At 45.2% G+C, this 27047-nt stretch overlaps 2 protein-coding genes across 2 annotated transcripts in view; both read left to right on the top strand.

The window, feature by feature from the left end:
- Nucleotides 1–14317, top strand: part of LOC306782458 (mothers against decapentaplegic homolog 4-like) — a gene marked incomplete at both ends in the record, with an annotated part of 15992 nt that extends 1675 nt beyond the window's left edge. Inside the window, 9 exons of the mRNA XM_079275827.1 lie at nucleotides 4917–5091; nucleotides 5177–5287; nucleotides 5894–6103; nucleotides 8993–9103; nucleotides 9210–9263; nucleotides 9351–9534; nucleotides 9661–9829; nucleotides 10180–10318; nucleotides 14115–14317. Coding sequence (XP_079131953.1) covers nucleotides 4917–5091; nucleotides 5177–5287; nucleotides 5894–6103; nucleotides 8993–9103; nucleotides 9210–9263; nucleotides 9351–9534; nucleotides 9661–9829; nucleotides 10180–10318; nucleotides 14115–14317 — 1356 coding nt within the window. The remainder of the gene's footprint in view (nucleotides 1–4916; nucleotides 5092–5176; nucleotides 5288–5893; nucleotides 6104–8992; nucleotides 9104–9209; nucleotides 9264–9350; nucleotides 9535–9660; nucleotides 9830–10179; nucleotides 10319–14114) is intronic.
- A 2813-nt stretch (nucleotides 14318–17130) lies between these two features.
- Nucleotides 17131–22962, top strand: LOC306782468 (acidic leucine-rich nuclear phosphoprotein 32 family member E-like). The gene is made up of 7 exons (XM_079275842.1): nucleotides 17131–17304; nucleotides 18266–18415; nucleotides 18563–18685; nucleotides 18792–18951; nucleotides 21524–21651; nucleotides 21734–21788; nucleotides 22171–22962. Exons 1-7 carry the CDS (start codon nucleotides 17251–17253, stop codon nucleotides 22257–22259), a joined length of 759 nt encoding a protein of 252 aa, XP_079131968.1. The 5' UTR covers nucleotides 17131–17250; the 3' UTR covers nucleotides 22260–22962.
- Nucleotides 22963–27047: the final 4085 nt, after the last annotated feature.

Genomic DNA, 27047 nt, shown 5'->3' with positions numbered 1-27047 from the left:
ACGTCTCACGTTCTGAAACATTCTGTTGCGTCTGTAACGTTCTGAAACGTTCTGAAACGTCTGTAACGTTCTTTAACGTTCTGTAACGTTCTGTAACGTTCTGAAACGTCTGTAACGTTCTGAAATGTTCTGAAATGTTCTGTAACGTTATGAAACATCTGTAACCTTCTGTGATGTTCTGAAACGTTCTGAAACATCTGTAATGTTCTGAAACATCTGTAACGTTCTGTGATGTTCTGAAACGTTCTGAAACATCTGTAACGTTTTGAAACATTTTGAAACGTTCTGTAATGTTCTCTAACGTCTGAAACATTCTGAAATGTTCTGAAACGTTCTGTAACGTTCTCTAACATCTGTAACGTTCTGAAACATCTGTAACGTTCTGTAACGTTCTGAAACATTCTGTAACATTCTGAAACGTTCTGAAATGTCTGTAACGTTCTGAAACATTCTGAAACATTCTGTTGCGTCTGTAACGTTCTGTAACATTCTGAAATGTTCTGAAACGTTCTGTAACATCTGTAACATTCTGAAATATCTGTAACGTTCTGAAACATTCTGTAACGTTCTGAAACGTTCTGAAAAGTCTGAAACGTTCTGAAACGTTCTGTAACATCTGTAACATTCTGAAATGTCTAACATTCTGAACACATTCTGAAACATTCTGAAACGTCTGTAACATTCTGAAACATTCTGTTGCGTCTGTAACGTTCTGCAACGTTCTGAAATGTTCTGTAACATCTGTAACATTCTGAAATATCTGTAACGTTCTGAAACATTCTGTAACGTTCTGAAACGTTCTGAAACTTCTGAAACGTTCTGAAACATTCTGTTGCGTCTGTAAAGTTCTGTAACATTCTGAAACATTCTGTAACGTTCTGTAACATTCTGAAACGTTCTGAAACGTCTGTAACGTTCTGAAACATTCTGTAACGTTCTGAAACGTTCTGTAACATCTGTAACATTCTGAAATGTCTGTAACGTTCTGAAACATTCTGTAACGTCTGTAACGTTGTGGAACACTCGTTTTGGTCTGTAGAGTGTTTTCATTTTCCCGTTAACTATGACACTTAATTTTTCTCTCTGGGACGATAGCAGTTGAATTGAGTTGAAGTGGAAACGGTGGAAATGGTAGAAATTGTCTCAAGGTTCAATGACGTCATCCTCAAACAGACTTTCTAGATTCCAGTGAGGTCATAATAAACTGCTTTATTTTTCTTTATTTAAAACTCTGAACACTGAAGGAAAAACATATTTGTTCGTCTTCAGTCTCAGAATATTTCCATCCGACTTTGTTAAAACCTTTGCATCACGTCGTACGTTCAGAGATAAAACCCTCAGCATCCCAGATGCTCTGCATTCAGCGCTTCTTTAGTTCTCCTGTGTTCTCGTAGAACAGAGAGTCTGAGCAGCAGACTGGGTGTGTCACCGTCAGACAGTAATTATCAGACTGGGGGACGTAAACATGGTTCACACTTGAGACCGCTCTCCACATCATCCTGTCAATGAACAAACCAGGAACCAGAAGAACCACCTCAACAAGCCCCAGAACTATTTTTAAGGGTTGCTTGAAGAACCGAAGTACGCTCCTTTAGAACCCTTCAACATGCGCCCAAAAAAACCTTTCTCAAAGAACTTCAAGACCCGATGAAGAAACCTTCAGCCCACTCAATAACCTTCTAACCCCCGAAAGTACCTCTGACACCTCCGGCAGTAACCATAGAACCCCAAGAACCCCTTCAAGTTTTCGGGTATTTTTAAGAACCCTTAATACGTTAGATTATCCATCATCCTTTAAAACCTCCTCATAACCTACAAACCTTCTGAAGAACCCCAGGAACCTCCGTAAGTACCCCAAACTTTTAGAACCCTTTGGGTCCAAAGGCCCTTCCCCAAAGAACCACGAGTGCTTTGAAGACCACCTGGTGACGGTGGCCGGGTGACAAAGCGGAGCAGACAGCTAGTAGCTAGCAGACAGCTAGTAGCTAGCAGACAGCTAGCAGCTAGCGACCTGAGACCACACCCACCTGTCACTCAAAGAGGCCACACCCTAAATTATACCTAACGTTAAGCTTTAATATAATTGACAGATGAACAGGAATGTTATCTATAGAGACCAGAATTGTTTATAGTACCAGACTGTAAACATGTTTCTTTCTGCTGTAGAGTTTCACATAGACGTCTATGGGGACTCACTCTCTTTAGGAGCCTCAAGTGGCCGTTTGAGGAACTGCAGTTCAGCGTTGGCTTTATTTCTCAGCACCAAAGTTTGCTTCTTGGACATCGTTTCTGGACTGCAGGTCTACTCGTGAAATACTTTATTAAGGTCACCTGGAAGTTCCATAAGAAGCATTCAAGGCTTCCCCCCGAAACCCGGACCATTCTCAAGCACCTTTTAACGGCTTTTCAGAACCCTGATGTTCTCTTAAAGCAGAGGTCTTCAACAGGGCATCCGCAACCCCTAGGGGGTCCGCGGAGGTACTGCAGGGGGGTCGTGACATTTTTGGTTGATTAGACAGTTTTTCATATTTGACTTTTTTTTTCCCAAAGATGAGTCTGTCCATCATTGTAATAGTTCAGTAATGTATGCAATTCATCAGGTATGTTTTTGCATGGCAGTGGCACTAATCACTCATTTTTCATTTCCACTTTTATGTTTAAAATAAAAACATCAATTTGAACAGCTTGTATGCATGATTATCATGCAGTTGACAGACAATGTTGATATTAGCATTGGTATCAGCTGACAAGGTATGTTTATGAATGGCACTAGGCCCAGTTTAATATAAAACACAATTTTATACAATATACAGTATATAGTCAGGGGTCCCTGCTCCATATCTCTCTATCAGTTTGGGGGTCCTTGGCCTGAAAAACGTTGAAGACCCCTGTCTTAAAGAACCCTGTGACTCTGCAAAAGCCATGCAGAACTTTGAGGGAAGTCCTTTATGGATCAAAGGATCCTTCAAAACATCCAAACAGAAAACTGATATGAGAGCAGACTGAAGACTGTGTGTGTGTGTGTGTGTGTGAAGAGGAGGAGGAGGAAGGGTAGGCTGGCTTGTTTTGTCTGAAACACAGGAAAGGGGCCGGGTTAACTTCAGCCAGACTCTGTGTATGTCTGTGTGTATGGATGCGTGTGTGTGTGGTGGGGGGTCTGTCTGTGTGCAGACAGACAGACAGACAGAAGGGAATTTGTACACGTCTAGAGTTTATTTCTTGAATCTCACCACAGAGTTTCTACACTGTAAAACGTTACTAGTAAGTCAGTACTAACAAGAGTCAAGCTAGTGATTTTTTAAAACTAGTAATAATGTTCATGTTTTATTAATAATACTAATAATGTTAATTGTTAAGGTGTCGCTTTGCGGAATTGTGATACCATTTCTCAATATTTTTACAACATCAATTGATTAAACCATGATCATTTTACTATTACTTAACAGTTCAAAATTAGCTCAACAGTAAATGAGTCAGACGAGCTTCGCTAACGTCAGCTTTGTCTGTTACAGATATTAGCACGGTAACGTTAGCTTTGTCTATTATAGATATGAGCATGCTAACATTAGTTATGTCTGTTACAGATATTAGCATGCTAACGTCAGCTTTGTCTGTTACAGATATTAGCACGGTAACGTTAGCTTTGTCTATTATAGATATGAGCATGCTAACATTAGTTATGTCTGTTACAGATATTAGCATGCTAACGTTAGCTTTGTCTGTTATAGATATTAGCATGCTAACATTAGCTTTGTCTGTTACAGATATTAGCACATCTAATGTCGCTAAATACTACAATACCCATGATCCTCAGCTGCTGTCACCATCATAACAAGTACAAAACCCGTTGTATCCCAAACTGATCCAGAATCAGATTCATGATGAATTTTATGTTCGTGTCAAATTCTGTGATTGGATGATTGTTCGTGAAATGCACCCTGGGAGTCGTAGTTGTCTTCTGTCCTTAAGTTTTTATCAAAGAACTAAAATGTTTTGTCTCCTGAATGATTTGTTTTGTTTCTGGTTTTAAAAATAAAGGAAGAAAATGAAGCTGACTGACTCGTTTCAACGGACATTTTTTACAGTGTGTGTGTGTGTTTTGTCTGTAAACCCTTATCCCTGCCCTTCACCTGTGCACACAAAACACACTCTGCTCTGATTGGCTGTAGAATTATTATCCAATGGGAAGATTGGGATTAGGTGCCGCATTATGTCACAGTGTCCACACAACAATAGAAGTACAGGTTTGTGTGTGTGTGTATGTCACGCCAAACCACGACCATGACATCATGTCTGACCTCACGTGTGTGAGTGTGTGTGTGTGAACCTCACACATAAACAGCTGAAACAGAAAGAAACTTTGATTCTATTTATAAACATTCATGATGTCATCATGTAAAATGTTAAATCGGTCGTCTTTTAATTACAAGCTGTTTGTAGGTTAAACATGATTCTGACCTTTAACCCTTTACCTGGTTCTGATCTGAACCTTAAAACTAAGTCTGACCCTCAAACCTTTTCGAGAAGTGAGAACAGACCAAATATTGTCCCTCTAAAGATGTAAAACTCACAGTGGTTCTCACAAAGACAGATATGCAAGTACACACACACACACACCGTGTTTCCATGGTAACCTCTGTTCACCGTGACTCAGTTCTCACAGTTTGTTTAAATTTCCATTAAGGATGTTTCCTGTCTCTGACCTGTCTGTCTGTCCCTCACCTGTCTGTCCCTCACCTGTCTGTCCCTCACCTGTCTGTCGCTGACCTGTCTGTCTCTGACCTGTCTGTCCCTCACCTGTCTGTCCCTCACCTGTCTGTCTCTGACCTGTCTGTCCCTCGTCTGTCTGTCTCTGACCTGTCTGTCCCTCGTCTGTCTGTCTCTGACCTGTCTGTCCCTCACCTGTCTGTCTGCAGGTGGCGGGTAGGAAAGGCTTCCCTCACGTGATCTACGCCCGTCTGTGGCGTTGGCCCGACCTCCATAAGAACGAGCTGAAACACGTGAAGTTCTGTCAGTTTGCGTTCGACCTGAAGTACGACAGCGTGTGTGTGAACCCCTACCACTACGAGAGGGTGGCGTCACCCGCCACAGGTAGACCTCATTAATATTCATGAGTACAGGACGCCTCCTCAGCTCATTGGTCACCATTGTGGTCTCTGTCTCTGTCTTCCTTCAGGTCCTCCGTCTCTGATAAAGGAGGAGTTCATGCAGGACTGTCTGCAGGTGGACCTGCCTCCCCACTCTGACCCCTACAGCATGTATCCCAGCATGCCCCTCTCTCCTCCAGGTCAGACTGTCCATCACATCTGTTTTATTTCACGTAGAGAGGATAAGTCCCCGCCCCTTCATGTGGACCACCATGGCAAAAAAACATGAGAGAGACAAATAATGTTTAAATTTAAATATATTATGTTTGTCAAATTTAAAAAATAAAAGTCTAATTTTGACGTAAAACTGTTGGTGTAAGACTGAAAATACGTAATTAGAAAGACGACACAGGAGACAACCTCCGGTTCTTTAAAGTGAAGTCAGTGCTTCATCTGTTAAAGCTGCATTCTCTCTAGTGTCCACCAGGGGGCGACTCCTCTGGTTGTATAGACGTCTATGAGAAAATGACTCTACTTCTCTCTTGATTTATTACCTCAGTAAACATTGTAAACATGAGTTTATGTCTCAATCTCTAGTTTCAAGTCTTCTTCAATACAGCATGATGTTCATTTAGTACATTATGGTCCATTTAGAGTCACACAGACCATAAAGCAGGGGATGCTTTAGGGCGGGGCTACACGCTGATTGACAGCTAGCTAGCCAAGCTAACAAGCTAAACTCCGCCATTGACTACAGTACTGACTAATGTACTTGTGTTGTTACCGTCCTGCGCTCTGTCTTGCAGGCAGCACCTCCATGACGGCTGCACCTCTGTCAGCTGTTGGCTGTGGGAGGAGCGGTGGGGGGGTCTGCAGCGAGGACCCCGGACTCCTTCAGATCGCCCCGCCTCAGAACCACGGGGGCCACGCCTCCCCACCTCACCCCCCCTTGCCTCCTCACCCTCACACCCCCACCTCCCCACACCAGCCCGACTACAGCAGCCCCCCCAAAACTGGTACTGTACCTACACATATCAGCATTAAGAGTACCAGTAGTACTAATAGTTATGGGAGTAGTTATATTAGTAGAAATATTAGGAGTAATCATAGTAGGCATATAGTTCCTGAAGCAGTCCCAGTACAAGTAGTAGTAGTAACAGCTTTACTAGTTGTAGTAGCAGTAGGAGCACAATTTGAGTACAAGTAGCAGTAGCACGAGTAGCATTGGCTGCAGAAGTAGTAGTAGTAGTATTAGTAGAAATATCAGAAACAGTAGCAGTATTAGCAGTAGTTGTCATGATCGTAGTAGTAGTAGCTGTAGTGATCGTAGTAGTAGTAGTTGTAGTGATCGTAGTAGTAGTAGTTGTAGTGATCGTAGTAGTAGTAGCTGTAGTGATCGTAGTAGCTGTAGTGATCGTAGTAGTAGTAGCTGTAGTGATCGTAGTAGCTGTAGTGATCGTAGTAGTAGTAGCTGTAGTGATCGTAGTAGTAGTAGTTGTAGTGATCGTAGTAGTAGTAGCTGTAGTGATCGTAGTAGCTGTAGTGATCGTAGTAGTAGTAGCTGTAGTGATCGTAGTAGCTGTAGTGATCGTAGTAGTAGTAGTTGTAGTGATCGTAGTAGTAGTAGCTGTAGTGATCGTAGTAGCTGTAGTGATCGTAGTAGTAGTAGCTGTAGTGATCGTAGTAGTAGTAGCTGTAGTGATCGTCGTAGTAGTAGCTGTAGTGATCGTAGTAGTAATAGCTGTAGTGATCGTAGTAGCTGTAGTGATCGTAGTAGTAGTAGCTGTAGTGATCATAGTAGTAGTAGTAGCTGTAGTGATCGTAGTAGTTGTGGCTGTAGTGATCGTAGTAGCTGTAGTGATCGTAGTAGTAGTAGCTGTAGTGATCATAGTAGCTGTAGTGATCGTAGTAGCTGTAGTGATCGTCGTAGTAGTAGCTGTAGTGATCATAGTAGTAGTAGTGGCTGTAGTGATCGTCGTAGTAGTAGCTGTAGTGATCGTAGTAGTAGTAGCTGTAGTGATCGTAGTAACTGTAGTGATCGTAGTAGTAGTAGCTGTAGTGATCATAGTAGTAGTAGTAGCTGTAGTGATCGTAGTAGTAGTGGCTGTAGTGATCGTAGTAGTAGTAGCTGTAGTGATCGTAGTAGTAGTCATTGTAGTGATCGTAGTAGTAATAGCTGTAGTGATCGTAGTAGTAGTGGCTGTAGTGATCGTAGTAGTAGTAGCTGTAGTGATCGTAGTAGCTGTAGTGATCGTAGTAGTAGTAGCTGTAGTGATCATAGTAGTAGTAGTAGCTGTAGTGATCGTAGTAGTAGTGGCTGTAGTGATCGTAGTAGCTGTAGTGATCGTAGTAGTAGTAGCTGTAGTGATCATAGTAGCTGTAGTGATCGTAGTAGCTGTAGTGATCGTAGTAATAGTAGCTATAGTGATCATAGTAGTAGTAGTAGCTGTAGTGATCGTAGTAGTAGTGGCTGTAGTGATCGTAGTAGTAGTAGCTGTAGTAATCGTAGTAGTAGTCGTTGTAGTGATCGTAGTAGTAATAGCTGTAGTGATCGTAGTAGTAGTGGCTGTAGTGATCGAAGTAGTAGTAGCTGTAGTGATCGTAGTAGTAGTAGTTGTCGTGATCGTAGTAGTAGTAGCTGTAGTGATCGTAGTAGTAGTAGTAGCTGTAGTGATCGTAGTAGTAGTGGCTGTAGTGATCGTAGTAGTAGTGGCTGTCGTGATTGTAGTAGTAGTGGCTGTAGTGATCGTAGTAGTAGTAGTTGTAGTGATCGTAGTAGTAGTAGCTGTAGTGATCGTAGTAGTAGTAGTTGTAGTGATCGTAGTGGTAGTAGCTGTAGTGATCGTAGTAGTAGTAGCTGTAGTGATCGTAGTAGTAGTAGCTCTAGTGATCGTAGTAGTAGTAGCTGTAGTGATCGTAGTAGTAGTGGTTGTAGTGATCGTAGTAGTAGTGGCTGTAGTGATCCTAGTAGTAGTAGTTGTAGTGATCGTAGTAGTAGTAGCTGTAGTGATTGTAGTAGTAGCAGCTGTAGTGATCATAGTAGTAGTAGTAGCTGTAGTGATCGTAGTAGTAGTGGCTGTAGTGATCATAGTAGTAGTAGCTGTAGTGATCGTAGTAGTAGTAGTTGTGGTGATCGTAGTAGTAGTAGCTGTAGTGATCGTAGTAGTAGTAGCTGTAGTGATCGTAGTAGTAGTAGTTGTAGTGATCGTAGTAGTAGTAGCTGTAGTGATCGTAGTAGTAGTAGCTGTAGTGATCGTAGTAGTAGTAGTTGTAGTGATCGTAGTAGTAGTGGCTGTAATGATCGTAGTAGTAGTAGCTGTAGTGATCGTAGTAGTAGTAGCTGGAATGATCGTAGTAGTAGTCGCTGTTGTGATCGTAGCAGTAGTAGTTCTAGTGATCGTAGTAGTAGTAGCTGTAATGATCGTAGTAGTAGTAGCTGTAGTGATCGTAGTAGTAGTAGCTGTAATGATCGTAGTAGTAGTAGTTGTAGTGATCGAAGTAGTAGTAGCTGTAATGATCGTAGTAGTAGTCGCTGTAGTGATCGTAGTAGTAGTAGTTGTAGTGATCGTAGTAGCAGTAGCTGTAGTGATCGTAGTAGTAGCTGTAGTGATCGTAGTAGTAGTGGCTGTAGTGATTGTCGTAGTAGTGGCTGTAGTGATCGTAGTAGTAGCTGTAGTGATCGTAGTAGTAGTAGTTGTAGTGATCGTAGTAGTAGTAGTTGTAGTGATCGTAGTAGTAGCAGTTGTAGTGATCGTAGTAGTAGTAGTTGTAGTGATCGTAGTAGTAGTGGCTGTAGTGATCGTAGTAGTAGCATTAGCAGTAGCTGTAGCAGCAGTGGTAGTGGTACCACAGTAACAGTAGTACTATGAGACAGATACTGACCTTTGTCCTGTTTGTTTCTGCAGCCATCTGGCCAGATAATAGCCCTGACCCCTACAGCCCAGCAGGACAGAGAGGGCAGAGCCACCAGCAGCCTCCGTTACATCAACACCACCATGCCCCCAACACTCACTTCTGTATGACATCATGAACAATATCAAACTGAAGTATTGCAGTAGTAGTACCTTACTGTTGTACTGTTCAGTGGTAAATTATACAGAGTCTAAATGTTTGTTCCTGCAGGGTCACACCACCACAGTACGGCTCCGTATCCACAACCTGTGTCCAACCACCCAGGTACCCACTCTGTCCAAGAATGTTCTCACTTCTCTGTCTCTGTTTGACTATCTCACTTTGTCCCCCCTGTCTCATTTTGTCCCTCAGGCCCAGAGTTCTGGTGCTCCATCTCTTACTTTGAGTTGGACGTTCAGGTCGGGGAGATGTTTAAGGTCCAGTCCAGCTGTCCTCTGGTCACGGTGGACGGTTACGTCGACCCTTCAGGAGGAGACCGTTTCTGTTTGGGACAGCTGAGTAATGTCCACCGCACCGCCTCCAGCCACCGAGCCAGGTGACCAGTCCCACCAGTACCACTCCCACCAGTACCAGTACCAGTGGTATCAGGAGGAGGTGTAATGTCAGCAGTTTGAAACTCACACGGCTCGTTCTTCTTCTTCTGCGTCTTGTTTCCCTGCAGGCTCCACATCGGTCGGGGAGTTCAGCTGGAGTGTCGGGGGGAGGGGGACATCTGGATGCGTTGCCTTAGTGACCACCCGGTGTTTGTCCAGAGCTTGTACCTGGACCGCGAGGCGGGCCGAGCACCTGGAGACGGAGTCCACAAGATCTACCCCGGAGCTTACATCAAGGTGAGTGTGTCGCTCTGCAGACGACTCTCTGCTGTTCAGCAACAGATCTGGACAAAGACATGAACATTGCTGTCGCCAGATAAGTCACAACTTTTTTCGGATCATTTTCTGTTACCAGTGTAGCATTAAAGCATTAAAGCACCGTGGAATTAGCAGGCTAGCTCGGTAGCCAGCCGTCCGCTAGTTAGCTTGCTAATTCCACCGTGCTTTAATGCTACAATAAGAAGAAGAATAGAAGCCCAACAAAGAGTCATCTCTCTGATGGTTTAGTATGTTAGTGACGTCTCTCACCTGTCTGTCTCTCACCTGCTGTCTCTCACCTGCTGTCTCTCACCTGTCTGTCTCTCCAGGTGTTCGACCTGAGGCAGTATCACAGACAGATGCAGCAGCAGGCAGCAGCAGCTCAGGCAGAGGTGGTGACTCAGGCAGCAGCGGTTGTCGGTGCGATTCCCGGGCCGAACAGCATGGGGGGGATCGCCCCTGCAGTCAGTGAGTATCACCTGTCTGTCTGTCTCTGTGTGTCTCTGTGTCTCTCTGTCTGTCTCTCTCTCTCCCTCTGTCTCTCTCCCTCTCCCTCTGTCTCTGTCTCTTTCTCTCTCTCTCTCTTGGGTGTTGGGTATGATAGTGTAATGTTGGGTATGATAGTGTAATGTTGGGTATGATAGTGTAGTGTTGGGTATGATAGTGTAATGTTGGGTATGATAGTGTAATGTTGGGTATGATAGTGTAGTGTTGGGTATGATAGTGTAGTGTTGGGTATGATAGTGTAATGTTGGGTATGATAGTGTAATGTTGGGTATGATAGTGTAATGTTGGGTATGATAGTGTAGTGTTGGGTATGATAGTGTAGTGTTGGGTATGATAGTGTAATGTTGGGTATGATAGTGTAGTGTTGGGTATGATAGTGTAATGTTGGGTATGATAGTGTAATGTTGGGTATGATAGTGTAATGTTGGGTATGATAGTGTAGTGTTGGGTATGATAGTGTAATGTTGGGTATGATAGTGTAGTGTTGGGTATGATAGTGTAATGTTGGGTAGGATAGTGTAGTGTTGGGTATGATAGTGTAGTGTTGGGTATGATAGTGTAATGTTGGGTATGATAGTGTAATGTTGGGTATGATAGTGTAATGTTGGGTATGATAGTGTAATGTTGGGTATGATAGTGTAGTGTTGGGTATGATAGTGTAATGTTGGGTAGGATAGTGTAGTGTTGGGTATGATAGTGTAGTGTTGGGTATGATAGTGTAATGTTGGGTATGATAGTGTAATGTTGGGTATGATAGTGTAGTGTTGGGTATGATAGTGTAGTGTTGGGTATGATAGTGTAATGTTGGGTATGATAGTGTAGTGTTGGGTATGATAGTGTAGTGTTGGGTATGATAGTGTAATGTTGGGTATGATAGTGTAGTGTTGGGTATGATAGTGTAATGTTGGGTATGATAGTGTAATGTTGGGTATGATAGTGTAATGTTGGGTATGATAGTGTAATGTTGGGTATGATAGTGTAATGTTGGGTATGATAGTATAATGTTGGGTAGGATAGTGTAGTGTTGGGTATGATGGTGTAGTGTTGGGTATGATAGTGTAATGTTGGGTAGGATAGTGTAGTGTTGGGTATGATAGTGTAATGTTGGGTATGATAGTGTAGTGTTGGGTATGATAGTGTAATGTTGGGTATGATAGTGTAGTGTTGGGTATGATAGTGTAATGTTGGGTATGATAGTGTAATGTTGGGTATGATAGTGTAGTGTTGGGTATGATAGTGTAATGTTGGGTATGCTAGTGTAATGTTGGGTATGATAGTGTAATGTTGGGTATGATAGTGTAATGTTGGGTATGATAGTGTAATGTTGGGTATGATAGTGTAATGTTGGGTATGATAGTGTAATGTTGTGTATGATAGTGTAATGTTGGGTATGATAGTGTAATGTTGAGTATGATAGTGTAATGTTGGGTATGATAGTGTAGTGTTGGGTATGATAGTGTAATGTTGGGTATGATAGTGTAGTGTTTGGTATGATAGTGTAATGTTGGGTATGATAGTGTAATGTTGGGTATGATAGTGTAATGTTGGGTATGATAGTATAATGTTGGGTATGATAGTGTAATGTTGGGTATGATAGTATGTTGGGTATGATAGTGTAATGTTGGGTATGATAGTGTAATGTTGGGTATGATAGTGTAATGTTGGGTATGATAGTATGTTGGGTATGATAGTGTAATGTTGGGTATGATAGTGTAGGGGGGTGTGCAGGGTTCACGGGGTTTTTTTGCGTACTGTTATCTCTTTTTTGGGGTATTTTTGAGCGGAGTGCAGCCGGGCAGCAGGTGCTGTCGGCGTGCTAAACGCTAGCATGCGCCTGACGGAGCTAACCAGGGAACACGGCGTGAAGATCCCGCCGCTGTTCGGGTGTTGGGTGGAGGAGATCAGCCTGGGAGTGGGTGAGCTTGTTGGCCACAGCCACGTGAAGTCCGCAGCGCGGATGAACAGCGCTGTGGTCATCTTTCTGGACAGCTTAGAAACTGCGGAAGTGGTGTTGATGAACGGGATCTCCGTGGGTGAACACTTCCTGCCCACGTATGCTCTCGCCTCACCGGAGGTGAAAGTCACTGTGTCCAACGTGCCGCCATTCATAAAGAGCGAAGCCATCATCAAAGAGCTGTCCAAACATGGGAAGGTGGTGTCTCCGGTTAGGAGGGTGTCCTCTGGATTTCAGTCTCCGCTGTTGCAGCGCGTGGTGTCTCACAGGAGACATGTCTTCATGATCCCCAGCAACAGGAGCAGAGTGGTCAACCTCAGCTTCAAGATCACTGTGTATGACTTTGACTACGTCATCTTTGCAAAGACTAACGATTTTAAATGTTACAGCTGTGGGAGAGAAGGACATCTGAGTAGAGCTTGTCCTGGGGACACGGCTCAAACAAAGACCAGAACCAGAGAGGTACTGAGGAGGACAGAGGGGACAAGCAGGACGGACAAGAGGGAACAAGTGGAGCACAGGAGGCGAGGGTGGAGGAGACGGGTGGGGTACAGGAGGTGAGAGTGGAGGTGACGGGTGGGGTACAGGAGGTGAGAGTGGAGGAGACGGGTGGGGTACAGGAGGTGAGAGTGGAGGTGACGGGTGGGGTACAGGAGGTGAGAGTGGAGGAGACGGGTGGGGTACAGGAGGTGAGGGTGGAGGAGACGGTGGGGTACAGGAGGTGAGGGTGGAGGAGACGGGTGGGGTACAGGAGGTGAGAGAAGAGAGGACAAGTGGGGGACAAGAGGTGAGGAAGGACGGGGCAAGTGAGGTCCAGCAGGTGAGGGAGTGTACTGGAGGACAGGTGGAGGCAGGTGGGGAGGTGGCCATGGAAGCAGACGAGGAGCAGCTCAAGGCCCCTCAGCTGAAGAGGAAACAGAGAGGAGACAGAGGAAGCTCACAGGCCAAGAAAGTGGCAACTACAGACAGTGGAGGAGCAGCCGAGTGTGAGTCCAGGCCGGAAGAGGACCCTGAGTCCGGTTGGGAGGACTCTGAGTCCAGTCAGGAGGAGAACTCTGCTGTAAACAGTGAGCCCTCTACACACGGTGCTGGCAGCTCTCGGGGCTCTGGAGGCTACAGCGTGGAGGAGATAAAGGAGTTTCTGAGGCGGAGTAAGAACGTGAGAGGAGTCAGAGTGGAGGACTACCTCTCTGACAAGGAGCAGCTCTCCAGCTCTGCCAGATCTCACATGAGGAGCAAGGACAGAGGAGGTCTCACGAAGCAGGAAGGATACAGACTCAAGAAAATAGTTCACAAAGTGAACAAAGAACTGGACAAAGTGGGCACTAAGTGAGAGTCAGATCTCAGCCTACAGACACTTAAAGACACGTTTATGTGTGTTGGACCTTATTTGGTTAACCGTTTTAAATGATAACGTATCGTGTTCGGAAAACAATTCGTTTTTTTTATCTCAATGATGGAACTGGAATGTCTAAAATCGGTGTCAATAAAGTTTTTTTCAACAGTCTCTGTCTCTCTGTCTCTCTCTCTGTCTCTCTCTCTCTCTCTGTCTCTCTCTGTCTCTCGCTCTCTCTGTCTCTCTCTCTGTCTCTCTCTCTCTCTGTCTCTCTCTCTGTCTCTCTCTCTCTCTGTCTCTCTCTCTCTCTGTCTCTCTGTCTCTCTCTCTCTGTCTCTCTGTCTCTCTGTCTCTCTCTCTGTCTCTGTCTCTGTCTCTCTCTCTCTCTCTCTCTCTCTCTCTCTCCCTGTCTGTCTCTCTGAGCCCAGATGTGCTGAGTGCAGGTGTGACTTCCTGTCTCTCTCCAGGTGTGTGTTCAGCAGGTCTCGGTGTGGACGACCTGCGTCGGTTGTGTATCGTGCGGCTGAGCTTCGTTAAAGGTTGGGGGTGCGACTACCCGCGTCAGAGCATCAAGGACACGCCCTGCTGGCTGGAGGTCCACCTGCACCGAGCGCTGCAGCTGCTCGACCAGGTGCTGCACGCGCTGCCGCCGCGAGACCATGCCCTCTGACACAGGTGGGCTTCACCTGTGGGGCTGCAAGGTGGGCGGGGTTTAGTTCACGGGACGGCCAATCGGCCGAGAGACAAAGCCGTTCGGGAGACGTCACCTGAACCCCGACACCGCCTCCTTGTCGGGGGATTCATAAGCTCCGCCCATGCGCCGCAGGCGCCGCTGGCTTCAGACAATCAGCCAGCATCACTTCTCTCCTGTCAGTCAAATGAGTTTCCATGGTTACCAGCATTGAAGGGTCAGTTCACCCCCCTCACTATCTGCAGTTTAAAGTTCGGCTTCTTCAACCAAAGATTGTGAATTTCAATATGTGAATTAGTCGTCGTCATGACGTCTCTCGTTGGTTTGTGAACGTTTGAAGACTCGAGTACGTCATTTTGTCCGTCGCCATCTTGTTTCTTAGCACAGGAAGTGAACAGGAAGTGACCATATCTGGACTGAGGAGGAGAGACCTGTCAATCAGCGTGTAGCCCCGCCCTAAAGCATCCCCTGCTTTATGGTCTGTGTGACTCTAAATGGACCATAATGTACTAAATGAACATCATGCTGTATTGAAGAAGACTTTATAAAGCAGTAAACCTTCTCAGTATTTCTCTGCACGGCTGCTTCGAGTTTTAAAACTCACTTTAGGTTTGATGGCGACTTCACCTCCCTCACTTCCTGTCTTCTGTCTGTAATAAAAAGTACACAAATTACCCAAATTACTTTTAAAAAAAGAAGTGAAGAAGAAACTAGAGACCACCCTGTGATGTGTTTCTTCCCCTAACTTCCGGCCCCCTCGGTGTCTCAACTGGTAAATATGTAGAGATGTTTAACTGGTTTTGGTGAAGCTTTGTGGGCCCTAGTCCAGTATCTGCACCGGTCCAGTATCTGCACCGGTCCAGTGTCTGCACCGGTCCAGTATCTGCACCGGTCCAGTGTCTGCACCGGTCCAGTATCTGCATTGGTCCAGTGTCTGCACCGGTCCAGTGTCTGCACCGGTCCAGTATCTGCACCGGTCCAGTATCTGCACCGGTCCAGTGTCTGCACCGGTCCAGTATCTGCATTGGTCCAGTATCTGCACCGGTCCAGTGTCTGCACCGGTCCAGTATCTGCACCGGTCCAGTATCTGCACCGGTCCAGTGTCTGCACCGGTCCAGTGTCTGCACTGGTCCAGTATCTGCATTGGTCCAGTATCTGCACCGGTCCAGTGTCTGCACCGGTCCAGTATCTGCATTGGTCCAGTGTCTGCACCGGTCCAGTATCTGCATTGGTCCAGTATCTGCACCGGTCCAGTGTCTGCACCGGTCCAGTATCTGCACCGGTCCAGTATCTGCACCGGTCCAGTGTCTGCACCGGTCCAGTATCTGCATTGGTCCAGTATCTGCACCGGTCCAGTGTCTGCACCGGTCCAGTATCTGCACCGGTCCAGTATCTGCACCGGTCCAGTGTCTGCACCGGTCCAGTGTCTGCACTGGTCCAGTATCTGCATTGGTCCAGTATCTGCACCGGTCCAGTGTCTGCACCGGTCCAGTATCTGCACCGGTCCAGTGTCTGCACCGGTCCAGTGTCTGCACCGGTCCAGTATCTGCACCGGTCCAGTGTCTGCACCGGTCCAGTATCTGCACCGGTCCAGTATCTGCACCGGTCCAGTGTCTGCACCGGTCCAGTATCTGCACCGGTCCAGTGTCTGCACCGGTCCAGTATCTGCACCGGTCCAGTGTCTGCACCGGTCCAGTATCTGCATTGGTCCAGTATCTGCACCGGTCCAGTATCTGCACCGGTCCAGTGTCTGCACCGGTCCAGTATCTGCACCGGTCCAGTGTCTGCACCGGTCCAGTATCTTCCCTCAGGGCTCCTTCCTGTTATTCGTCGCAGTGCGTCTCATCATCAGGACGTCTTTATGTTTGTGAAACCTGAGATCTGGACCTTGTGAAGTTCTGGTCTCACCGGTTTCTAAACCAGTGTTTAGTAGTTTGGGTGAACTGACCTTTTAAAAACTGGAAAACATTAAAAATATATATTTTTAAAAAAAGTACCTGCCAGAATCAGCTGTTCCATTTTCCACAGAGTGATGTCATTGTTTCTTTATTGGTTATTTATTTTTAATAATTTTTTACCAAAGATTAATTTCCTGCCCTTGATGACATCACATCCTGTTTACTCTGTCAGATTATTTATTCTGTCTTCAGTTTTTTTTCTCTCATCTTTTTTTAATTTTTATTATCATATTTTTATATTCTAAAAGCTTTTATACTGAAAGGGTCTCACTGTAAAATCTGCTGTTTATTCAAAATAAAAGTTTTCTTATAAAAAAATCATCTGCATCTTTATTTTCCTTCTTGTTTAGAATCAGAAGCTCAGACTTATTTATATTTTCATTATACTACAACTACTACCTGCAGTACTATCACTATACTGATACTTGTACTGCTATCACTATTCATTATCCTACAACTACTACCTGCAGTACCAGGGTGTTAAACCAATATAATATAATCATAAAAACATCTTAAATGTTCACATTGCAGAGTAAAGATAATATTCATTTATACTTGTTATTTATGAACTGAAGGCGTCAGTGAAATACGGCGCCAATGAGGACAACGAGTGGGCGTGTCTAACGTTTAAATGTTTCATGTTCGCCTTCTCATTGGTTACAACGAAGTAACGCCTCGGCGGTTATAACCAATCGTTGAGAAGAGTCTTGCATAATGCTCTGTTGTGGGAGGGGCTCAACGAGTGGCTCATCATCAAACCAATGGGAGAGCAGCGTCTGAAAACAGATGAAGATTCATTATACAAGGGGGCGTGGTCTCGGCGTGGAGGTCGGGCGCGAGCGAACATGGCGGTTTAGTTCTCGCCTGATATCTTCTGGAGGAAGACGCGCAGAGAGCCGTTTATCTTCTGTTTCGGAGCTTTTTATTTTATTATTATCTGCTCGGACTCACAACATGGAGATGAAGAAGAGGATCAGCTCAGAGCTGCGCAACAGAAGTCCAGCGGAGGTGAGTAAACCTCAACTAACTTACACCATCATCGTTTAACCGGTCACGTTATTTACAGGAGGACCCGGATGGAGGCTCGAGACCCGGAGCCTAAAAATATAGATGCTAAAAAATAAAAATTCCGCGCGGAGAGGACGTTGAGATTGTATTAGTGACATTTTGAACCCTAAAAAAATGGCGCGTTGAACCAGACTCCATTCTTAAATCTGCAGCTTCTACGTTTACTGGGTTATAAATCAAACACGTGAAACCGTTTCTACTGTTCCTCACACCCTGCTGGTCCATTCGGCTCACACTAAACCCAACAACAGTGGACTAGTTTAGATTATTAGTCTGAACTAGTTGGTCCTGCGGTTCCCGCCCGCCCGCTGTGTGTTGGTGATGTAAACAACATTCTACAAACTGCTCTTTTCTGAAGGGAGTCTGGCACGCGGGGTGTATCTACAAAGAGTCGGTGTGTCCGACCGACAGATGGGCATCGGTGGGTGAATGCGCGCACAGACAGTAGCTGTGTGTGTGTGTGTGTGTGTGTCACTCTCACATGCACGCTGGGAGTTCATCAAAGAGTGTTTGTCAGACAGGATGAGTCACTCCCTGCTGTTGTGATCTGAAACATGAACGTTTTTCTCTGTTTTGGTCTGAAAAGAAAACACGTTTTTACAAATACATAATTTACAAATGTTTATTTCTTGTAATACCACATATTTATGAATGTAGTCCAGCTTTTTAAAGAGACTCTGGAGTCTACATGTAGTTCTGGTCCAGGTATAAAACCACTAAAAGTAATTGCTCAGAGTTTCTCAACATCTTAAAGTGTAAGTGGTGTCTGTAGCTGAAAATATGAAGAAGAAGAAGCAGCCGAACTGATGATCATTGTCTGAACTACAAGACAAAGCTTCTGGCTCCTCATGACTGAGTGTGTGTGTGAGGACGTGGTCACATGACCTGTTGTTGTGGTCAGGTGGTGGAGCTGGTGGTGGAGAACTGTCGCTCCAGTGACGGAGAGGTGGAAGGTCTGACGGACGAGTACACGGCGCTGGAGATCCTCAGCATGGTGAACGTCGGCCTGTCGTCGCTCTCCAAGCTGCCCAAACTCCCCAAACTCCGCAAGGTCGGCCTCCACACTTCCTGTTCCCACAATGCATCCCTGTGCCGCTATTTTGACTCTCTGCTTTCTGCCTCACGTTTGTCTTTTTCTTTGGTTCCTTTCTCCTGTACGCTGACTCAATGTGTGTGTGTGTGTGTGTGTGTGTTGCAGCTGGAGGTCAGTGATAACATCATCTCAGGAGGTCTGGACACGCTGGTGGAGAAATGTCCCGACCTGACGTCTCTGAACCTGAGCGGGAACAAGATCAAAGAGCTGAGCAGCATCGAGACGCTGGTGAGTTTCTGTGACGTCACACGTCAGGTGACACCTGCTGTGTGTTTATTGTGTGTTCCATGTCGGCGTGATCTCCGGTCAGAACCTTTCCTTGTGTGTTCTGCAGCAGAACCTGAAGAACCTGAGGAGTCTGTACCTGTACAGCTGTGAGGTGGCCACGCTGGACGACTACACGGAGGGCGTCTTCGAGCTGCTGCCTCAGCTCACGTTCCTCGACGGGTACGACCAGGAGGACAACGAGGTGCCGGACTCGGAGGCCGACAACGGTGAGACAGTTTAGCAGGAAGTGTTTCCAGGGGAAAGTAGAAAGTGACGCACGCGGCTGAGAAAGAGTGGCCCGATCCCAACGTCCCCCTCACGGCCTATGAGGCGCTCCCACCGAGGGTTGCCCGGTGTATCGATACTAAAAAGGTACCGTGGTACCTGTACGTTAAAAACGATACGATTTTGCATATTTTTAGTATCGATACTTTGTTAAAATAGCGCGATCAGAGCGACGCGCTGCTCGGCTCCCTGTCACGCTGCCTGCAGGCATTGACTGCGAGGGGGCGGGGCTGCGAGGGGGCGGGGCTACCCAGCGCTCACAGCAACAGGCAGCGCTCACTCACAGAGAGCGATGCAGGGGAGACACGCGGGAGCTTTTACCGACCGTCCTCGGCTTCTTGGAAAACAAGATGCCAGAAGTATCGTCTGGAAGTACTTTGGCGATATTGCAGACAGTGAAGGAAAGCCCACTGACCTACAGAGACCCGTCTGTGAAACGTGTTTCACAGCCACAGAGACCAAGTGAGGCAACACGTCTAACATGACAAAGCACCTTTCAGACAGACACCCCCAACCTTTCAAAGAACGACGGGTCAGCAAATGTGATTATAAGCATGAACACCCCCAAGCTCACCTATACACAGCTAACACGAGGAGCCTTAGCCTAGTTTGACAACAAGCCGATATGATCATGAGGTCACAATGCACACACACGTGCACTAAATGAAACACAATTCATGCAAAATGGCTCCATGCTGGTGGATCTTCAGCGAATTCATTTTATTTTTAGTTAAGGAAAAATAATTATTACATGAATTAAGATAAAATATGAAGTGAAAACATCAAACTCACTATGCAGTAAATTAAGCATTGTTTACCCCCCCCCCCCCCCCCACTCCCACAGACAGTCAGCAGAGTCAGCAGAGTCAGCAGCAATCATGGCACCTTGTAGTTTATTCATATCTGTTGGCTGATACTAATATTAATACTAATATTAATACTAATATTAATACTAATATTAATACTAATATTAATACTAATATTAATACTAATATTAATACTAATATTAATACTAATATTAATACTAATATTAATGCCATTTGTTAAGTGTTCAAAAAGCTGGGCAGGAACAAGCTGGTAAAAAATGGAACCGTACAGATGTTTTATTTAGATAAATACAGCTGCATCGTACCGAAGTCGTCATGTTGGTTTCGTGACAACTCACCAAGTTCTGTCTGTCACATCATGGAGTGTTTGAGTCTCTGGCAGACATGTTGAGTCCTTTATGAACCCTTACCGTAAGTCAGCATGGTGCTGGCTTAGCCTCGGGGAATTACCCACAATGCATTGCAATGTGCCGTTAAACACGGGGTAACCGGTGGACGCATGGAGACGTGAACAAAGAGGACGGATCAGTGTGTTCAGCCTGTCATCATACATGTACTCAGAAACATTAAGGGTTAAAGATGGAACAAAAAATAAACATGAAATCAGATATTTATTGATTTATTCATCAAACATTTGATTTTGTAAATGAAGCTGTTTTGACAAAAACGAGTAAATAGATGATATGAAGTTAGATCTCATCTTGTGAGGAAAGAGCCTGAAGACGTTCAACTCAGGAGTACAAAGTATACAATAAATACACACAATTATACATCATATTTATGTTGTCATGGTAACGTGATATGTTGCAGCAAAGTGCTGTCCCGTTCATATTTACACCATCTCAAGCCCTCACAGCCTCTCACACTCACCCACTCACAGGTGACTCAGTGAGTCCTTGAGGGCTCAGGGTCTGAGGGTTCAGGGTCTGAGGGTTCAGGGTCTGAGGGCTCAGGGTCTGAGGGTTCAGGGTCTGAGGGCTCAGGGTCTGAGGGTTCAGGGTCTGAGGGTTCAGGGTCTGAGGGTTCAGGGTCTGAGGGCTCAGGGTCTGAGGGTTCAGGGTCTGGGGGTTCAGGGGGGACGTTGGGATTTGGCCTCTGACCTGCGTTACAGGAAGTGCGTTACAGGAAGTGACTCGTGCTGCTGGACGTCTGTTCGAAACAGACGAGCAGTGACTGTACAGTCAGAGGCCGTACTGCTGTGCAAAGGATTGTGGGTCAGAATGGGGGGGGGGTCCCTCACAATGTTAACACCATATTTAAAGTGACGGTACGATATTCTCACGATACGCTGAGTGTTGCATTTTATTACCGGTTTTCATTTAACATGTTTTCTAATCAGATAAAGTTTTCAATGAACTAAATATTTAATAATATTTCCTTTTACTTTGTTAAATCATAGATTATATTTTTATAATCCTTATTGTTATTAATGAAGTATAATAATGAGCTTAGAGCTCGTGTTATGAAGTTAAACATCATAATTCATCTCTAATATCTGTTTTATATTAACGTGAAAACATCTTCAAACTACTGGATTTATTCAAGTTTATCACCAAAACTACATTTTACAGATGACATGTGAACACATCATGATAACGTTATAATGAACCTTCAGCCAGTACTCATGTTCACTGAGCAGAGCCTGAAGGCATCATAGTGTCACTGAAGTGAGGACGTTTTGTTTCAGACGATGATGAAGATGAAGCTGGTCCACCTGGAGACGATGACGATGATGAAGAAGAGGAGGACGCTGACAGCTCTGAGGAAGAGGAGGACGAGGTCGGCCTCTCCTACCTGATGAAGGAGGGGATCCAGGTGAGTTGAGGAGCCGTTGTTCCTCTCTGTGGCCACTGGGCGGCGCTCTTCATCGCTCATTCATTGTTCTTCTTCCTCTCAGGACGAGGAAGACGATGGAGACTATGTGGAGGAAGAGGAGGACGAGGAAGATGGAGGTGTGTTTTAGACTCTGCGAGTCTGAGTTGTTTTATTTTGAAAGGTTTGACTCTTCAATCTGCAACACGGTTAAAAAATCTCAGAAGAAATTATAAATTATTTTGTGAGAAAAGTAAAATATGTATTTGTTTAAATCATTAGTGTTTCGTGGATTGTCTTTATTTCGCTTCATTATGTAACGTGACGTGTTTGTGTCTCATGAGTTTCAGACCTTCCTCACACGAGGAAGACCATGATGCTCAACAACAGCACAGCTCCTTTGTTTTTCTTCTTCTAATATTTATTTTATACCTTTCTTTGAAACTTGACTTTATTCTGAAAATCTGATATTTAAAGAGTCGCTTTAATTTTGAGAATCTTTTTCCCTCTTCTGTCTCCCAGATGTGGACGGTGCAGATGTTCAGGGGGAGAAGAGGAAGAGAGATGGCGAGGACGACAGTGACGATGATGATGATGATGATGATGAATAAACCCCCCCCCCCCTCCCTCCAGTGACCTCTGACCCCACAGACAGACAGGTTCAGGATCACTTGTATCAGATCACAGGTCTGCGTTGGAGGAAACCGGACGTTTTATTTTTCAAGAGTCTGAAAACTTTATTTACAACCGCTCTGATTAACAAGACGTGATCAGTACTTTTAGTGAAGTACTGTTGGAGGTACTTGTACTTGAGTATTTCCATTTTTATGTTTAAATTAAATACTTTCTTGTTCTTCTGCAGATTTTTCCGTTTATTTGACAGAATGTGAAGTTTTGTGACACATTGAAGTACCAACAGTGTACAAATACACAAACTGCTCAGACGTACTATGATATCATGAGGTACTGTTGTACTTTTACTTCTGTCCTCTCTGGATGCTTCAGGTGTCTTATTGATCTCATGTTCTACTTCCTCTTCACGTCTCTTTAAGAACAGACATCAATGATCAGTTTGACCAGAACCAGAACCAGAACCTCAGAGTCTGGTCTCTTTCTGCTGTCGTCTGGTCTGTGACGGTTAGGACTACATTACCCATGAGTCTCAGCTCTCTGATCCATGTGGCAGCAGTGCACTCTGGGAGGATTTTGTCTTTGTCTTAAAATGTCCCCCCCTTGGTCTCTGTGTGGGTCCAGACCCCCCTGGTCTATGTGTGGGGTCCAGACCCCCCTGGTCTCTGTGTGTGGGTCCAGACCCCCCTGGTCTGTGTGTGGGTCCAGACCCCCTTGGTCTCTGTGTGGGTCCAGACCCCCTTGGTCTATGTGTGGGGTCCAGACCCCCCTGGTCTCTGTGTGGGTCCAGACCCCCCTGGTCTCTGTGTGGGTCCAGACCCCCTTGGTCTATGTGTGGGGTCCAGACCCCCCTGGTCTGTGTGTGGGTCCAGACCCCCCCTGGTCTCTGTGTGGGTCCAGACCCCCTTGGTCTATGTGTGGGGTCCAGACCCCCCTGGTCTCTGTGTGGGTCCAGACCCCCCTGGTCTCTGTGTGGGTCCAGACCCCCTTGGTCTATGTGTGGGGTCCAGACCCCCCTGGTCTCTGTGTGGGTCCAGACCCCCCCTGGTCTCTGTGTGGGTCCAGACCCCCTTGGTCTATGTGTGGGGTCCAGACCCCCCTGGTCTCTGTGTGGGTCCAGACCCCCCTGGTCTCTGTGTGGGTCCAGACCCCCCTGGTCTCTGTTTGGGTCCAGACCCCCCTGGTCTGTGTGTGGGTCCAGACCCCCTTGGTCTGTGTGTGGGTCCAGACCCCCCCTGGTCTCTGTGTGGGTCCAGACCCCCTTGGTCTCTGTGTGGGTCCAGACCCCCCCTGGTCTCTGTGTGGGTCCAGACCCCCTTGGTCTCTGTGTGGGTCCAGACCCCCCTGGTCTATGTGTGGGTCCAGACCCCCCTGGTCTATGTGTGGGTCCAGACCCCCCTGGTCTCTGTGTGGGTCCAGACCCCCCTGGTCTCTGTGTGGGTCCAGACCCCCCTGGTCTCTGTGTGGGTCCAGACCCCCTTGGTCTGTGTGTGGGTCCAGACCCCCCCTGGTCTCTGTGTGGGTCCAGACCCCCCTGGTCTCTGTGTGGGTCCAGACCCCCCTGGTCTATGTGTGGGTCCAGACCCCCCTGGTCTCTGTAAATAGAAGTGAAGTGGTCTCTGTGTTCTTCTTCTTGCGTTTCTGTATCGAGTGTTTTTCAATAAAAACAAATTAAATGTCAACGTTTCGTCTTTCAATAAAGAAAATATATAAATATTAGTATTTTCTACAGAACGATAATCTATTAATAGATTAATAATAATCTCTTCTTCAGTCCTGAGGAAAGAAACATGAATTTAAAGTTATTTAAACAAAATTAATGTTTGAATAAAACTTTATTGATCGCCAGCATTCCAGTGTAAATAATGCTCAAAGTATTACCCAGAATACATAACTCACAAGTACATCAATGTTTAGTTTGGACAGCTGTTCATGTTCTCACCACACGGTGGCGTCGCAGAGCAACTCAAGGTGCGTGAGAGTGATTTGTTTAAATGAGACTTTAACGAACAGATCAGAGAAACGCTGATTCACTGCAGCAGCTGTTTAAGCTCCGCCCCCTTGCACCTGTGCGCACACACCTGGCTGCTCAGTCGTCATCAAAACAACTTTTAGCGTTTTGCATCTCGTTTGCACGTTAAGCGTTGGTGACGAGACCATCAACATGTGGATTAATCCGCCGCTGAAAGTAGTCCCCAACAGAGTGAATGTAGATCTGATGAAAGTGAAATCATTATATCGATAAGAACATTCATATCTGTGTGTGTGTGTGTGTGTGTGTGTGTGTGTGTGTGTGTGTGTGTGTGTGTGTGTGTGTGTGTGTGTGTGTGTGTGTGTGTGTGTGTGTGTGTGTGTGTGTGACATCAGATCCCTTCGGTTCAGCGTTTTGTCCGTCGGCATCTTGGGTTTTTTTTATCAACCAGTGAACAGGAAGTGACCATATCTGGACTGAGGAGTGACGTAGAGACGCCGTATACGTCTCTGGTGTTGACCTGTCAATCACTGTGTAGCCCCGCCCTAAAGCATCCCCTGCTTTATGGTCTGTGTGACTCTAAATGGACCATCATGTACTAAATGAACATCATGCTGTATTGAAGAGAGAAAATGCAGCTTTAACGCTTGAAGCTTTGACCTCACTTTTAGAAGGTTGTCTCCTGAGTGTAACTAAACAACAAACAGCTGATCAGCTGTGACGAACCTCAAACTAAATTCCTGTCGCTTTAAAATTAGGCTTTTAATGGCGAGGAGGCGAGGAAAGGAATCGAGAAATGAGAAAGAAGCCCAACAGTTCCTCCTCTTTTGATTAAACGTCTTCAGTAGGAACCAACGAGACGCAGACAGGAAGTCGGACCGAGTTGAGAGACGGACCAACACAGATAATAGAGAAACAGCAGACGGCACTGATCCAGGTTCAGTTTGCAGGTTTTTATTTTTAGCACATGAGCCGATCAGCTTCACGTCACTGCTGGACTACATCTCCCATCATCCCCTCTGGGTGCCACAGAGACAAACGGGGAAGATCAATAGTGAGGGAAGACAATCAAAGGAACACATCAGTGAAAACATTCATCAACATGTGTTTCAAAAGTAAAGTGCAACAATCCAATCTGCATTTTCATTTTATCGTATTGTCTTCTGAGTTAAAATGAAGAAGCTGTTTAACATTGAATTCATAAGTGTACAGCGAACAATAATGCAAGAATAATTAGAATACATAATAATCAAAGGAAAAGACAACAACCCGTTTACATTCAGAGTTTCATCACCGAACAAACGCATCGAGTGGATTTTATTCGTGAGCCGTTGAACTGGAGACGTGTTGCATTTAAACTCACTTTAACTAGAATCGTCTGCCCAAACGTCAGATTCCTTCATTTCTTTTCTCACAAAGTTAAAAACGTTAAGTTGAAGAATCTGTCGTTAAATCTGTGAAACCAAATTTAGTTTTCTGTGTTCATCCTCACGAAGTCAACAGAAACCAGCAGGAAGCTGTAAAAGTACAAAAGTCTGAATGTTATATCCAAAAATAATCTTCCAGTAAAACTCTGAGGGGCCAATTCACGAAGAATAAACCGTTTAATTCTCAAAAGCTCCTCAGAGTGAAACGCAGCTTTAACTGAGCAGCATCTGTCACATTTAAACCTATTTAAATGTGTTGATGTGCAGCAATTTCATTTATTTGCAAGTGAACTCTTATTTTGGGACGCAGCGACCGCCGTGTCCGGTCGTATTAAACGTGTGAGCTGCCGACGTGCCTCTGAGCAGGAAACCTGCCTTTAATCACAGTTACGTACGCTGCGCATACGTGAGTTCCAGTTCATTTCATCCAGTTTTCAATAACTTCAACGAGTTTCATTGTTCTTCTCGAGAGAATCAGAACTGTAAGACCCTGAAAAAAATAAAATAAAATCTGTCATGGTTTGAGAAACGTGGCGTAAAAAGTAAAAATTATGAGAAATTACCTAAATAAACATCTTGAAATGATGATTATTTTAAAATCCTGTTTCAACAAATTATCCTTTTGTGTAGACGAGATAAAAACTTTGAAAGCTCAGTCTTCTTTTTATTTTCCGCTATCTTCTGGACGTTATTCAGCTAGCTAATAGCGAGCTGAATAGCGAGCTAATAGCGAGCTGAATAGCGAGCTAATAGCTAGCTAATAGCTAGCTGAATAGCGTCCAGCAGTGTTTTGTGATAACTTTCCCTTGTTGCACAGCTAACATGTCCGTTAGTTTTTTCCTTTTGATTGTTTTCATTCTGATTTAATATTGTGACTTCATCAAAGTTGCGAAAGGCCAAAGGGCGACTGTGGGTAAGTGAGGAGCAGGGCCGTCCTTCAATCAGAGGATCGGCGGTTCGATCCCCGGCTCCGCTGGTCGCATGTCGATGTATCCTTGAACAACACACTTAACCCCAAAAACTGCTCCCGTAGCTGAGCCTACGGTGTAGAAATGTGATGGAATCTGAATTGTAAGTCGCTAAATGACTGCAATGTAATGTTTCACATTGACTTCATTAGTTTCTCTTTAGTTGTTAGCTCTGTTAGCTTCTTAACTGCTACATTAGCGTGGCAATGTAAGCTTGTTAATGTGAGACTGCAAGCTTTTAGCTTGGTTAGCTCATCAGCTACAGATATTCACCACAAACTACCAATTTGTACACAATGAGTCGGCTTAAACTAGCTAGCGAGCTAACATTACCGTAACTTTACCATGTTGCACAGCTGTCATGTTAGTTAGCCAATTGTTTTTCCTTTTGATTGTTTTCAT

Source organism: Melanostigma gelatinosum (genome assembly GCF_949748355.1).
Source record: "Melanostigma gelatinosum genome assembly, chromosome: 9".
Lineage (NCBI taxonomy): Eukaryota > Metazoa > Chordata > Actinopteri > Perciformes > Zoarcidae > Melanostigma > Melanostigma gelatinosum.
This window is presented reverse-complemented; position numbering and strand designations above follow the sequence as displayed.